Source organism: Lepidochelys olivacea (genome assembly GCF_965140295.1).
Source record: "Lepidochelys olivacea isolate rLepOli2 genome assembly, chromosome: 3".
Lineage (NCBI taxonomy): Eukaryota > Metazoa > Chordata > Testudines > Cheloniidae > Lepidochelys > Lepidochelys olivacea.
In genome coordinates, this window is record NC_140413.1 from 51,076,784 (window position 1) to 51,089,950 (window position 13,167).

General features: G+C 40.8%; 1 protein-coding gene across 1 annotated transcript in view; it reads right to left on the reverse strand.

Annotated features, from left to right (window-relative positions):
* Window positions 1-13,167, reverse strand: part of EYS (eyes shut homolog) — a 1,492,075-nt gene that overhangs the window by 19,892 nt on the left and 1,459,016 nt on the right. Inside the window, exon 44 of the mRNA XM_084624916.1 lies at window positions 9,396-9,568. Within this exon, the coding sequence (XP_084481042.1) occupies window positions 9,396-9,568 (173 nt within the window). The remainder of the gene's footprint in view (window positions 1-9,395; window positions 9,569-13,167) is intronic.

Genomic DNA, 13,167 nt, shown 5'->3' on the forward strand with positions numbered 1-13,167 from the left:
TCAAATTTTAATTTCACCAGTTAGTCTGTTCTCTCTTTTGAGTCACTCAACTTGGACAATGAAAACGGACTAGCTAGTTGACCTTTGGTTCCTAGCCATCTTTATCTTCAGGTTTTCATGCATTTTCTGTACAGCACAATTCTGTAATGTTTGGTTGCAACTGTAAGAGAATGATGAGCTAGCTTAGAACTGCATGGGAGCTGACAAACATGGCCAGTCCACCTTGTGATTATTGTCTATTTCATTTGTTTATCAGGGAATTCAGGGCATCCTTTTACTGGTTGGGGGAGTATTTGAGCATGTTAAGTCAGGTGTGCAGCAATGCAAAATACAGGTTGGCTGTCTTTTCCTCATGAGCAACACAGACAATCAGTGTTTGTAGCTGTGGAAAGTTAAGGGACTGTTACATAGATAAACAGTCTACTTGTTAGCTGAACTACTTTGATTTCCAAAATAGCATTATCCTTCCATAATGCTTCCTTGAAACCAAAGAAAACTATTTTAATTGAATTTGCAAAAGCACTTGATCAAGCCCTTTAAACACCTGTTATGGTAAATAGTAATCTTCCCATGTGCCCATTTATATGGTACAGTACATGAAAAAAATTAATATCATGTGTATGTCTATATGTGGATACGATCACCATGGCATCTGAGCATACTGACCACAACATACAGTCCAGTAATTTCCCGGTAAGGGTAGCAAATTGCTGAACAAATCTGGATTAAAGTTTATATATGTTTTGTGATCTCTCTTTTTTTTTTTAAAGCCATATACGATGGTTCTCCAATACTGCCATCTACAGCATCTTTTCACATATTACACCATTGTCACCCAAAGAAAGTATCCGGCACGACAACCAGGTAACCTGCTAATATGTTCTGAGAGTGCAGCTCCTTCGACTCTTTTAAGAATCTCCTAAACTGTGTCTAGATTATAGACTGGCTGTGTACCCAGAGGAATTCCAATGGATCAAGACCAATCCTATAGTTCAGCACTCCTATAACTTGGTCAGAGAAGCATCATTGTGTCTTCACGCTGTTCCCACTCCCAGTTACTTTGGGCCAAGTAGCCTAAGTGGGTTAAATAGCACTACTCATATGAGGAAGATGAACCAAATGTGCTCCATGCTAACCGAGAACAGGAGAGAGAAGAGGAATAAAAAGCGAAGAAGGAAAGGCTGTGTGTATATGGCTTAGTATTGTTTAGGCTCAGGGTTCTAAAATGTGCACATTGGCTATGGAAGTTTTCTGTGTCTGTATAGTTGAACTTCAGAGAGTCTTTCAGTGTCCATGAAAGAAGGTAATGTTATGCTGTTTTATAAATAATGATGCGTGATAGAGCCACACATTCTTGACACAGACATTTTTAGATTATTTCTTTTTCCAGAGAAAGAGGCATCTTTGGGCCTGATCCTGCCCACTCTTCCTCACATGGGGAGTCATATGTGGGACTACTACTCACATAAGGAAGAGCTGACAAGATGGGTTCTTAGAGTTTGCCAGTCTAATTGCAAAGTGAATTATTTGGCAGAGAATAAACTGGAGGTGGGTGTTTCAAAAGTCTTAAGAACGGCCATTCTGGGTCAGACCAATGGTCCATCTAGCTCAGTATCCTGTCTTCTCACAGTGGCCAGTGCCAGATGTTTCAGAGGGAATGAACAGAACAGGGCAATTTATCGGGTGATCCCTTCCCTGTTGTCCAGTCCCAGTGTCTAGCAGTTAGAGGTTTAGGGACACACAGGCATAGGGTTGTGTCCCAGACCACCTTGGCTAATAGCTACTGATGAATCTATCCTCCATTAATTTAGCTAATACTTTAAGGAATCCAATTGTAATTTTGGATTTCACAACATCCCCTGGCAACAAGTTCCAAAGGTTGGCACTGTGTTGTGTGAAGAAGTACTTCCTTATGTTTTTTTAAAGCCTGCTATTAATTTCACTAGGTGACCACTGGTTCTTGTGTTATATGAAGGGGTAAATAACACTGTCTTACTCACTTTCTCCATACCAGTCATGATTGTTTATCCATATCCCCCTGCCACTTGTCTTTTCTCAGCTGAACAATCCCACTCTTTTTAATCTCTTCTCCCACAGAAGCTGTTCCATACTCCTAATCATTGTTGTTGCCCTTCTCTGTACTTTTTCCAATTCTAATATATATATTTTGAGACCGGACAACCCGAACTGCACACAGTATTCAAACTGTGGGCATAGCATGGATTTATGTAGTGGCATTATGAGCTTTTTTGTCTTATCATCTCTCCCTTGCCTAAAGGTTCCTAACATTGTTTGCTTTTTTGAGACTGCGCAGCACATTGAGCAGATGTTTTCATAGAACTATCCACAATAATTCCAAGATCTCTTTTTTGAGTGGTGACAGCTAATTTAGACCCCATCATTTTGTATGGATAGTTGGGATTGTTTTCCAATGTGTATTTCTTTACATTTATCAGCATTGAATTTCACGTGCCATTTTCTTGCCCAGTCTCTAAGTTTTATGAAATCCTTTTGTAACTCTTTGCAGTCTGCTTTGGATTTAACAATCTTAAGTAATTGTGCATCATCAGCAAACTTTCCCACCTCACTATTTACCCCTTTTACCAGATTGTTATGAATATATTGAACAGCACTGGTACCAGTAGATATCCTGGGAGGACCCCACTATTTACCTCTCTCCACTGTGAAAACTGAGCATTTATTCCTACCCTTTGTTTTCTTTCTTTTAACCAGTTACTGATCCATGAGAGGACCTTTCCTCTTATCCCATGGCTGCTTAAGAGCCATTGGTGAGGGACTTTCAGAAAAGTCCAGGTACATTATATCTACTGGTTCACTCTAGTCTATGTGTTTGTTGACCCCCCCTCCAAGAATCTTGATATATTGGTGAGTCATGATTTCCCTTTACAAAAGCCACGTTGACTCTTCCTCAGCATATTGTGTTCATCTGTGTGTGTGATAATTCTGTTCTTCACTATAGTTTCAACCAGTTTTCCTACTACTGAAGTTAGTCTTACTGGCCTGTAATTGCCAGGATTGAGTCTGGAGCCTTTTTAAAAAAAATCATCATCACATTTGCAATATTGTACAGGCTGATTTAAGTGACAGGTTACATACCACAGTTAGTAGTTCTGCAATTTCATATTTCCATTCCTGCAGAACTCTTGGGTGAATACCATCTGATTCTGGTGTCTTATCACTGTTTCATTTATCAGTATGTTCCAAAACCACCTTTACTGACACCTCTATATGGTACAGTTCTTCATATTTGACCCCTAAAATGAATTGCTTAGGTGTGGGAATCTCCCTCATCCTTTGCAGGGAAAACTCATGAAAACTCATTTAGCTTCTCAACAACGGCCTTGTCTTTCTTGAGTGCTCCTTTAGCACGTCAGTTGTCCACCAGCAGGCTTCCTGCTTTTGATGTACTTACAAAACTAACAGCATTTTTTTTCTCTTTTGCTAGTCGCTCTTCAAATTCTTTTTCGCTCTGCCTAATTATACTTTACACTTGACTTGCCAGAGTTTATTTTCCTCAATAGGATTTGACTTTTATTTTTTAAAGGATATCTTTTTGTCCCTAACCACCTCTTTTACTGTTACAATGGAGGTTTATTGGTCCTCTTACAGGTTTTTTTTTATTATTAGGGCTTGAGCCTCTATTATGGTGTTTTTAAAAAGTTTCCATGCAGCTTGCAGGCATTTCACTTTTGTGACTTTTCCTTTTAATTTCCATTTAACTAGCTTCCTCATTTTTGTATAATTCCCCTTTTTGAAGGTAAATGCTAATATGGTGGGTTTCTTTGGTTTTCCCCCCACTACAAGGATGTTAAATTTAATTACATTATGGTCATTATTACCAAGAAGTTCAGCTATATTCACCTCTTTAACCACATCCTGTGCGCACTTAGGACTAAATCAAGAATTGCCTCTCCCCTTGCAGCTTCCAGGACTAGCTGCTCCAAGAAGCAGTCATTAATGGTGTCTAGAAGTTTTATCTCTGCATTCTGTCCTGAGATGATGTGTTCCCAGTCAATATGAGACTAGTTGAAATGCCCCATTATTACTGGTCTTTCTGTTTTTCTAGCCTTGCTAATTTCTTTGAGCATCTCACAATTACCATCCTGGTCAGGTGGTCAGTGGTATATTCTGACTGCTATACTCTTATTATTCAAACATGAAATTTCTATCCATAGAGATTCTATAACATAGGTTGGTTCATTTAAAGATTTTTACTATGTTTGACTCTATGCTTGCTTTTACATATAGTGCCACTCCCATACCCACGACCTACTCTGTCATTCCTATCTATTTTGTACCCTGCTATTATTGATTATCATCATTCCACCAAATTTCTGTGATGTCTACTATATCAATATCCTCATTTAAATACCAGGCACTCAAGTCCACCACCCATCCTAGTATTTAGACTTACTGCATTTGTATATATGCACCTATAAAATTTGTCACTATTTAGATTTTTGCCTTCATGTGATGTAACTGAATGGGACTCTCTTTCATTTTACTGTTTCTTTTCAGTTCCTACCTGTATTTTATCAACTTCTATCCTCTCCTGTTTACTAGGATATAGCATATCCTCTTTAATCAATGTGTCTGTCCGAACTGTGCGCCCTTCCGTCCTTAGTTTAAAAAACTCCTCTATGACCTTTTAAAATTTACGTGCCGGCAATCTGGTTCCATTTTGGTTTAGGTAGAGCCCATCCTTCACACAGTTATGTAGCAGACTCCACTACCTTTCAGCTGAAGTACTGGGAATTGGAGTATTTTGTTTGTTTTGAATGCAATGGTATTGAAGTGACCAGCCTGAGTTTCTTATTATTCTGGGTTACAGTTTAAAGTTATTTTTCTCAAATTCTATATAGTTTAGTGCCGGCCATTTCCTTTATTTGCCAAGTTGTAGTTAAATGATAAAACCAAGACTTTATTAACATAAAATTCCCTTTTGGTGTTCTGTAAAACATCATCACTTTTATGAAGTTTGCTCAATGTCTTTTTTCACATTCTTAGTCCTCAAGGGTTTTGGTAACTGAGAACTGGTACAGTGCCAGCCCCTGACAATATTAGGCTGAATGCTTTTGCACTCCAGCAGCTGGGCTCAATTTCTTGTATTACTATTATAGCTGTGATCTTTAAAGCTATTGGATCAGAATGATCTGTTGATACTTGAGTCACAGTATCTAGTAAGTCCTAATGGTGATGTTAACATTAAGAAAAGATTCTAATGTTGCATGATTTGGTCCTTCCTATTTCATTATAGCAGCTCTGGTTTCTAAGCACCAAATAAATCATACTCCTTTAAATCACTTTACCATTAGATATGTAGGGCTTGATCCTGGTAAGTGCTGAGCACTCTCAGCTCCTATTAGCATTATTAAAAACTAAGGGTGCTACCATCACTGAGGACAATCTTAGTTTGTTCAAGCTTGTGAAAAGAAGGCTTGTCTTAGTTTTTCCTCTTTTAAAAATATGCTTTAATTTGATTCTTTACGCATTCTTCTAAGGGCTTTAGGCTCAGTATTTACACACAGTACTTATTCAGGCAATGAAGTCAGTGAGAGTTTGCCTATCTGAGTAATAAGAGCATTTTCCATGATCCTGCTTTCCCTGGGTTTATACAGCTTCTGATTTAACTGTACAATAGTAAATCAGCTATGTCCGTTCAACCTCAAGTTTTATCATTCTATTGTGCTGTGTCAGGTCCAAATTCCATTTGGGAAATTGTTTCACTCTTGGTAGTATTGTTGACTCATCTGTTGTACATGCAAAAGTTCTGCAAAGCATTTTGAGAACAGTTATGTGTTGATTTTAACACTTTTTGCTCATTTGCCTTATGCACACAATACATGGGTAACTATAGACATTTGATTCTTTCCACATCAAAACACGTATTAGTGCTTGTTAGATATGATATCTGTGTGTTTAATGACTTCAGTCAGGCTCAGTTAAACTATCTTTCACATTCGCGGTGCAAACTGTTTTCACAGATCGGGTGAAGCGCCCCCTGTAGGACACCTGCCAGCCTACTGTGAAGGATCTGAACCCTGAATCCCACCTCATCTTATCTTACTGGGGCTATGTAGAGCTTAGGCACTGGCTTTGCCCCTCTCGGCATGCACTCTAGGTACAGACCTCGTGTCTGTTACTCCTCTTGGCAATGGGGACTCCCAAAGTCCAATCGCTTAGGCCTTGAAACCAGTGCTGTCTCCCCCTAGCCTCTCCAGCAACTCTTTCATGTTCCCCAGAATCCCACCAAAGGTTCACTGTTTACCTCTCATGGGGTACATCATAAAAAGAGTCAACAGACATACAGATAGACTTTGCACAGGATTCTAAAACACCATTACTCTTTACTTGTTATCATGACAAATACACTGATCCATACAAAGTAATAAAGACACCAGTACACAATTCCCTCAGTTCCCACACTGGAGAATTTTCTGGGCACAGGCCAGAGTTCTCTAAGGATATTATCTCTCCCCTCTACCCTCCGGCACACAACCTATCTCCATAACATTCAATCTCTGGTCTTTTCTCCCTCTGTTACCTTTTGTCTTATAACCATCAGCCTACTTTTACTTGAGACATACTAATCTGCCTTAGCAGGTGACCCCAGACCCCTGCCTGATGATTTCATTGACAGGTGCCCTCTCCTCTGGTAAACCAGTTCTCCTGGGTAAGGGCCTCTCTTCTGTTTCAAGGTCTTTCTTTTTGAATGGAGGACCATCAACATTTAATGACCCTTTATTGTTAGCTCTGGGCTACTACCGACTGGAGTTTCAGTCCAACATGGAGATAGGAGGCTAACAGAGAAGGCCAACAAACCCCACATTCATAATGACGTTTGCAGCTTGATGAAGAAACTCAAAATTCATAAATTGTACTCAGATGGATTGCCCAAATTATCAAAACTCTGTCACCATAAGCATAATTTTTTATGAGCCCATGCTTGTCCAGTACGCTATCCTTGCTGACTTTGCCTGCCTTGCTCTCCTATGACCCATGTCACTGCACTGTGTTTACTGGCCCTTGTTCACTGGCAATGTCCTGCTTGTTTTTATTGTTCTTCTGTACTGTTTTTTTTTTTTTTGTATGCCAAATATATTTCCATTGCTCTTTTCCCTCATTCCCTCTTTCTTTCCTTTGGTGTTCATTAGTCTCCATCACTTTATCTCCCTTTGTTCTCTCTTTTTCCCCTCATCCAACACACACCATCATTCCAGGGAAGAGATATTCAATCTTGGTAAACAGCTGGTTTTTAGCAGTTTGCCATCCATTAAAAATTAAAACTCTACTTTAAAAAATATCATAATTCACTACTCTGCCAGAGTAAGGTAAATTGCAGGTCAAAGGGTTTTGGCCAAGTATAGTAATTCCAGTTCATACCAAAGCCGAAGAAAACCTTACTGTATAACAGATGCCTTCCTGTGTGCTTTCCAATTAGAGGTTTAGGATTTATTAAGAGAATAACAAACTACGAGGAGCACAGTTTCTCTTGGGTGTTTTCTATGGCTCGGATGTGAGTACCTGCAGTACTGTACACTGCAAAACCTGTTTGAAGTCCTGGTACATTGGACTTACTACAGGCTAAATTATCTGCATTGTGTGAAGCATATTTCCTATATTGTCTGCTGTCCTGAATCCAGATGGCATCATAATTATAAACCCCCCAATGAGAAGGAAATTCAAAGCTTAGGAGCTAATACGAAGACCCCTGAAAGGCTGCAGCAGCAGAGTCAGTGCTTCAAGCAGTGTTCCTAGATGGAATGAGGGATTTAGCGATGACTTTTCAGAAAGTGGTTTCCCATTTGTGAGCAGAGTTTGAGCCTACAAATTTGCACCTGAGTTGTGCAATTCAGTTTTGGACCCAAATCAAACTTCCAAATGGGAAGCGCAACTCACGTAGCGAGTGGTGTAGTCAGTTCTGTGCCCACAGTTTGCTCTGTGGATTCAGCCAGGGAGGCCCAGGCCTCAGCAAGTACTGTAAAGAACAAACAAACAAAACCCTTCACAGGAGTCCTAAAGAGGGGCCTGAGAAAAACAAGGCTGAAGACTTTTTTTTTTTTTTTAAAGGGGGAGAGGTCAGCAGAAAGATTCAAAGCCTTTCAACGAAAGGGAGGCAAGGGTGCATTGACATCTCCTCTGAGATTGGCAACTAATAACAGAATGTGCTCAAAAAGGTTTGCCTATTTTAACATTACTCTAATCCTGAGGCCTAATCCAATGTCCATTGAAGTCCACAGGAATGTTTCCATCAATGTCAATGGGAAACATAGACTCAGACCCAAAGCGTACAGCACTCCTGGGGCTCTGAACGGGAATAAAGCCAGGTAGACCACATTGCTGCTTTCACAATGCCTAATGTTCACTCATTTTCTGACAAACTTACAAAGGATGTGTGAATTTGGCCCAATAATTTTAAGGACCTGGAAAAATGAGGGAATTGAAAATAAGTGTCAGCACAGAGTCAGCAACCACTGGGTTAGAACCAATGGTTTTAGAGGTTTTTTTTTAACACAGGGCTGGGATGCCACTTAGTTTCATTTATGAAAGAAATACACTTTGCACTGACTTTGTGCATCACACTTTCCATCTAAGTGGCTAAGTGTTATCTCCACTTTACAGGTGGAGAAACTGAGTCACGGAGAGATGCTGTGACTTGTCCAAGGTCCCAGAGACGACTGACTCCATGTCCAGTGCCCTATCTACTGGACCTTTTTAAAGGTGGTTTAAAAGTAGGCTGGAGTCTGAAGTCTTTAGGAAGTGTGGCCCCTGCATTTGTGCTTGTTTGTTTGGCCATTTACACTTACTGATTTTTATTTTTATTTATTTATTTTTTTAAAAAAAGAACCAAAAGCAAAGAAAGGACAGTTTCTTCCCAAGATGAATTTTCTATAAAGGGTTTATTAGGCGCATGAGGGTGTTTTGTGATCGTGCCATTTCACCTACTGTTTCATACATTCAGCTGCTTGGGAAGCACTGGAATGCCACGTTTCTGAGTACTTCACAGTCCAGGAAGGGAATAACCCCGCAGGCACAGGAGTCCATTGGAGCTCTGCTATTGACTAGCCTGGGTCCAGATCAGCCAGAGGGGTAGTGAAACCAAAAAAATCCAGGTTTCAGAGTAGCAGCCGTGTTAGTCTGTATTCGCAAAAAGAAAAGGAGGACTTGTGGCACCTTAGAGACTAACCAATTAGTCTCTAAGGTGCCACAAGTCCTCCTTTTCTTTTTGCAAAAAAATCCAATTTCTATTTGTATTCCCCTCCTTCAGTCATTTTATTTGCTCTCTAAATGAACCATGCAAATAAAAATCAACCTTTGGAGAAAAAAACCCCTCAAATGGATAACAAGGAAAAGACCTACTAGCTTTGTCATACCTTGTTCACAGAAGGCGCCAGTGGTTCCTAGTGGGCAGTGGCATGCGTATCCATCAGGCAGTGGCACACAGGTAGCACCTTTTCCACAGAGATGTGGTGGGTTGTGCTCAGGATCGCAAACTGAAACTGTCTCTGTGCAAAATGCTCCTTTCCATCCAGTGGGGCAGTCACAGCTACAGTGCATAAAAGAGGGGAAACAATGCAACATTATTACCTGAACAAATCAATTGTTTCAGTAGCATTTGGAGTCAATATTTTCAGACTCTGATGCCTAAAGTTAGGCACCTAAATCAGAGGTTTTCAGTGGTGTTAAGTAGCCAAGTCTCTCAGTGGATTGTATTTTTAGGCAGCTTAGTTTTAAACTATTAGCCCAAATTTACATCATATTTGTTTTAGTCTAACAGCCTGGGATCAATGTTTGTATTTAATGGGACATTTGAATTTTTTATTATTGGTACTGTGGTATTAGCATCCAGAAATGCCAGTCAGTCTTGGGTCTCCTTTTTGCTAGGTGCTATACAAAACACAGAAGAAGGCAAGGTCCCTACCCCAGAAAACTTACAATCTAAATTAAGACATGGCACAATAAGTAAGTGTGATAAAGAATAAGGGGGAAAGGGAAAATAATGAAGTGGGCGCAAGGGAAAAGTAGTAAGATCAGGCTCTGTGGCTGCCTCTCAGCTCGCCACTTAGTTGGCTGATTTCTTCTCCTAGGCACAGCAGAAGTGGGATCTGGGGAAGGGTTTGAAGGAGGGAGAGGCCTGTGTCATAAGTTGCATATAGTTACTAGTTGCAGTCATTAATGCCATCATCAAACTGAGGGAACCCAAGAAAAGGTAAGTGGTTGCTGGCCTTTCCCACCTCTGTGTTTAATTAGAGCCAGGGGAATCACTCAGCTCAAACAAGAAAAACAAACCATCCTGCTGGTTGTCCATATTAAAGTCAGTTTTAGTGTTGTAGAGCTTGATACAGAGATTTAAAAATGGACCTTCTCCTTGAAAGCAGAATTCTTTTTAATAGTTTGAATGCATAAATCAATTTGCATTTTATTATCCAGTGGCAGTTTTATGACATGTTGTTATAACCATAGTGCTCCCAGGATATTAGAGAGACAAGATGGGTGAGGTAATATCTTTTACTGGTCCAAAATTCTGTTGGTGAAAGAGACAAACATGAGCTACACAGACAGTGTTTAATTTGTGCCGGGGCTTGCCAGAGCTGAGTCCTGGCACCTCTAGGCTTGGCAGTTCCTAGCCCCAGCACTTCCGGGCTCCTGGCCAGCAGCCTCCATTCTCTGAAGGCAGCACCTCCGCCGGCAGCAGCACAAAAGTAAGGGTAGCAATACCATACCATGCCACCCTTATTTCTGCGTTGCTGCTGGCAACTGCGCTGCCTTCAGAACCGAGTCCCTGGCAAGCAGCTGCTCAACTTGAGCCCAGGCACCGCTTTCATTTCAAATTAAGCATTGTACACAGAGCTCTTCTTCAGGTCCCACTTTGTCTCAGATTTATGACATTTCAGTGTTTCTCTAAATGAATGCCTTTTAGTGGTTGCCTGTAAAATTCAAGGCCAAGAATAGAACATAGATTCTGACTGGTCCTTTCCCCAGACATTTGTTCAGACTTGCTGAGCTACATTGTCTCTTTCAATCAGCTCACAGGCAAAGGACGTCCAGGAATCTTTGAAACAGTGGCAAGAGCTATATCCTTATCTCAGGCATGATCTGTAACTATTTTTCATTTCCTAGACACTTTGTGAACATGGCACAGTACTGCTATTATTGTTTCTTTAAACCTGCAGGGCAAAGGACAACAGGTAAGCAAACTACTACCTGCAACCTCTTCACAGTGATAAACGGCTACTTAAAATTAAAGGGAAAAGAGGACAAGACCTCACAGTAACAAAAGCACCTCAATTCATCAGAGTTTAGCATTAGAGTATTTTCTCTCTCATCCTTAACCATTATGCTTTGATGCATAGAAACCATTGAGGCAGGAAAGTAATTTAGTTTCCTAAGTGGCAGATAGAAATGTCTGTTTCTTGTGCTTTGATGGACTAAGGACCTGGAAGCTGTGGCTGCCCTTGCTGGGACTCATAAGAGGGATTTTTTTCTCTCCCCCACCTCCCTTCACACCATATTTCTTTTTGACACTTGTATATCAGAACATTTTCTTGCAACCTAAAAGTGAAATACTAGATCTACTGATTTAAATGGGATTAAACCTACTTGCATGAGGGTTGAATTTGATCAGCTTCCTTCTTCCATACATGTCAAGTGCCATGAACACACATCACCCTGTGTCAATAATAATATGACAGATGTGCCTCAGCTTAGCAATTTAGTTGTAGATTTGAACCCAGACTTTCCCAAAGTTCAGAGTTGTGTGGATTTTGGGTTCTGGTTCAGGCTCATACTAGAGAGAGGTCTGTCACAAAGTTTGGATCTGGAACCAGCTTCAAAACTGGCCACACTTTAGGGAGGCAAGTGGAGAGATTTGGGATCAGTCTGTCTTTCCTGATTAGTAATGAGCAGACCTTCAAAGAGTCAGAATTCAGCTTCAGTGAAGAGAAACAGCTACAATTTCTGATGCTTAACTACATTATCTGAATCATTGCTGGTGTCCTGTCTCCCCAGACAATAGGTACCACCAATTCCTCTCGCTACCTAGCTCCTCTCCATCCTGCAGACCTGAGGTTTCATCTATGTCCTGTTCTTGTTTGTTTTTGTTTTCTGGGGTGGGGAGGGAGAAATACAGTGGCTTGCTACTTCATCACTGCCTGGATTTCTCAGGCCATTCCTTCCTCATTTCTGTTTCTTTAAGAGTTAGCCAGATGGTGCGGGCTAGTGGACTCCTCCACAATCCTGCTTCTTTAGATTTTGAGGACAACTTTGTGTGCCCATTTCCCACATCTCTATCATTTTGTGGTGGCATATTCTGGAGTGCAGAAAGTCTCCCTATTTGTAGATTCTTCTCCATACAATTGAAACTTTGAAAATATGCTTCAGGGAACATTGGGTAATTTTGAAATCTCCTGTTTTGCAGGGGGCCTTCATTCTAAGAGAGGTGCTGCACAAGGCAGATGTGAAAAGAGAAAGGAGCTCTCAAACACACAACCCCCAAAGGTATGAAACAAAAAGATCACTTTGGACTGACGGATCCTGGAAGTTTCAGATACAGGTTCAAGTTTTGTAACGTTTGCACTTTGGTTCGTATTTCAGGGTGTCATGCTTTTCTGAACCAGTTCACCTAGCCCTGCCACTTACATACCTGACAACACTCTTAACACACAGTATAAATATCCTCATACAGTGACTTCAGAGGTTTAAGGGTCCATACCAGGTACGAAATTCAGCTCTGAAGTAAGCAGCACAAGTCCTGTTTGAGTCAAGGAGAGCTGGGCCTCTGTATGTCACTGCCAAATTGGGACCCATAACTAAAGTATAATGTATCTAATCATAGAATCATAGAATATCAGGGTTGGAAGGGACCCCAGAAGGTCATCTAGTCCAACCCCCTGCTCGAAGCAGGACCAATTCCCAGTTAAATCATCCCAGCCAGGGCTTTGTCAAGCCTGACCTTAAAAACCTCTAAGGAAGGAGATTCTACCACCTCCCTAGGTAACGCATTCCAGTGTTTCACCACCCTCTTAGTGAAAAAGTTTTTCCTAATATCCAATCTAAACCTCCCCCACTGCAACTTGAGACCATTACTCCTCGTTCTGTCATCTGCTACCATTGAGAACAGTCTAGAGCCATCCTCTTTGGAACCCC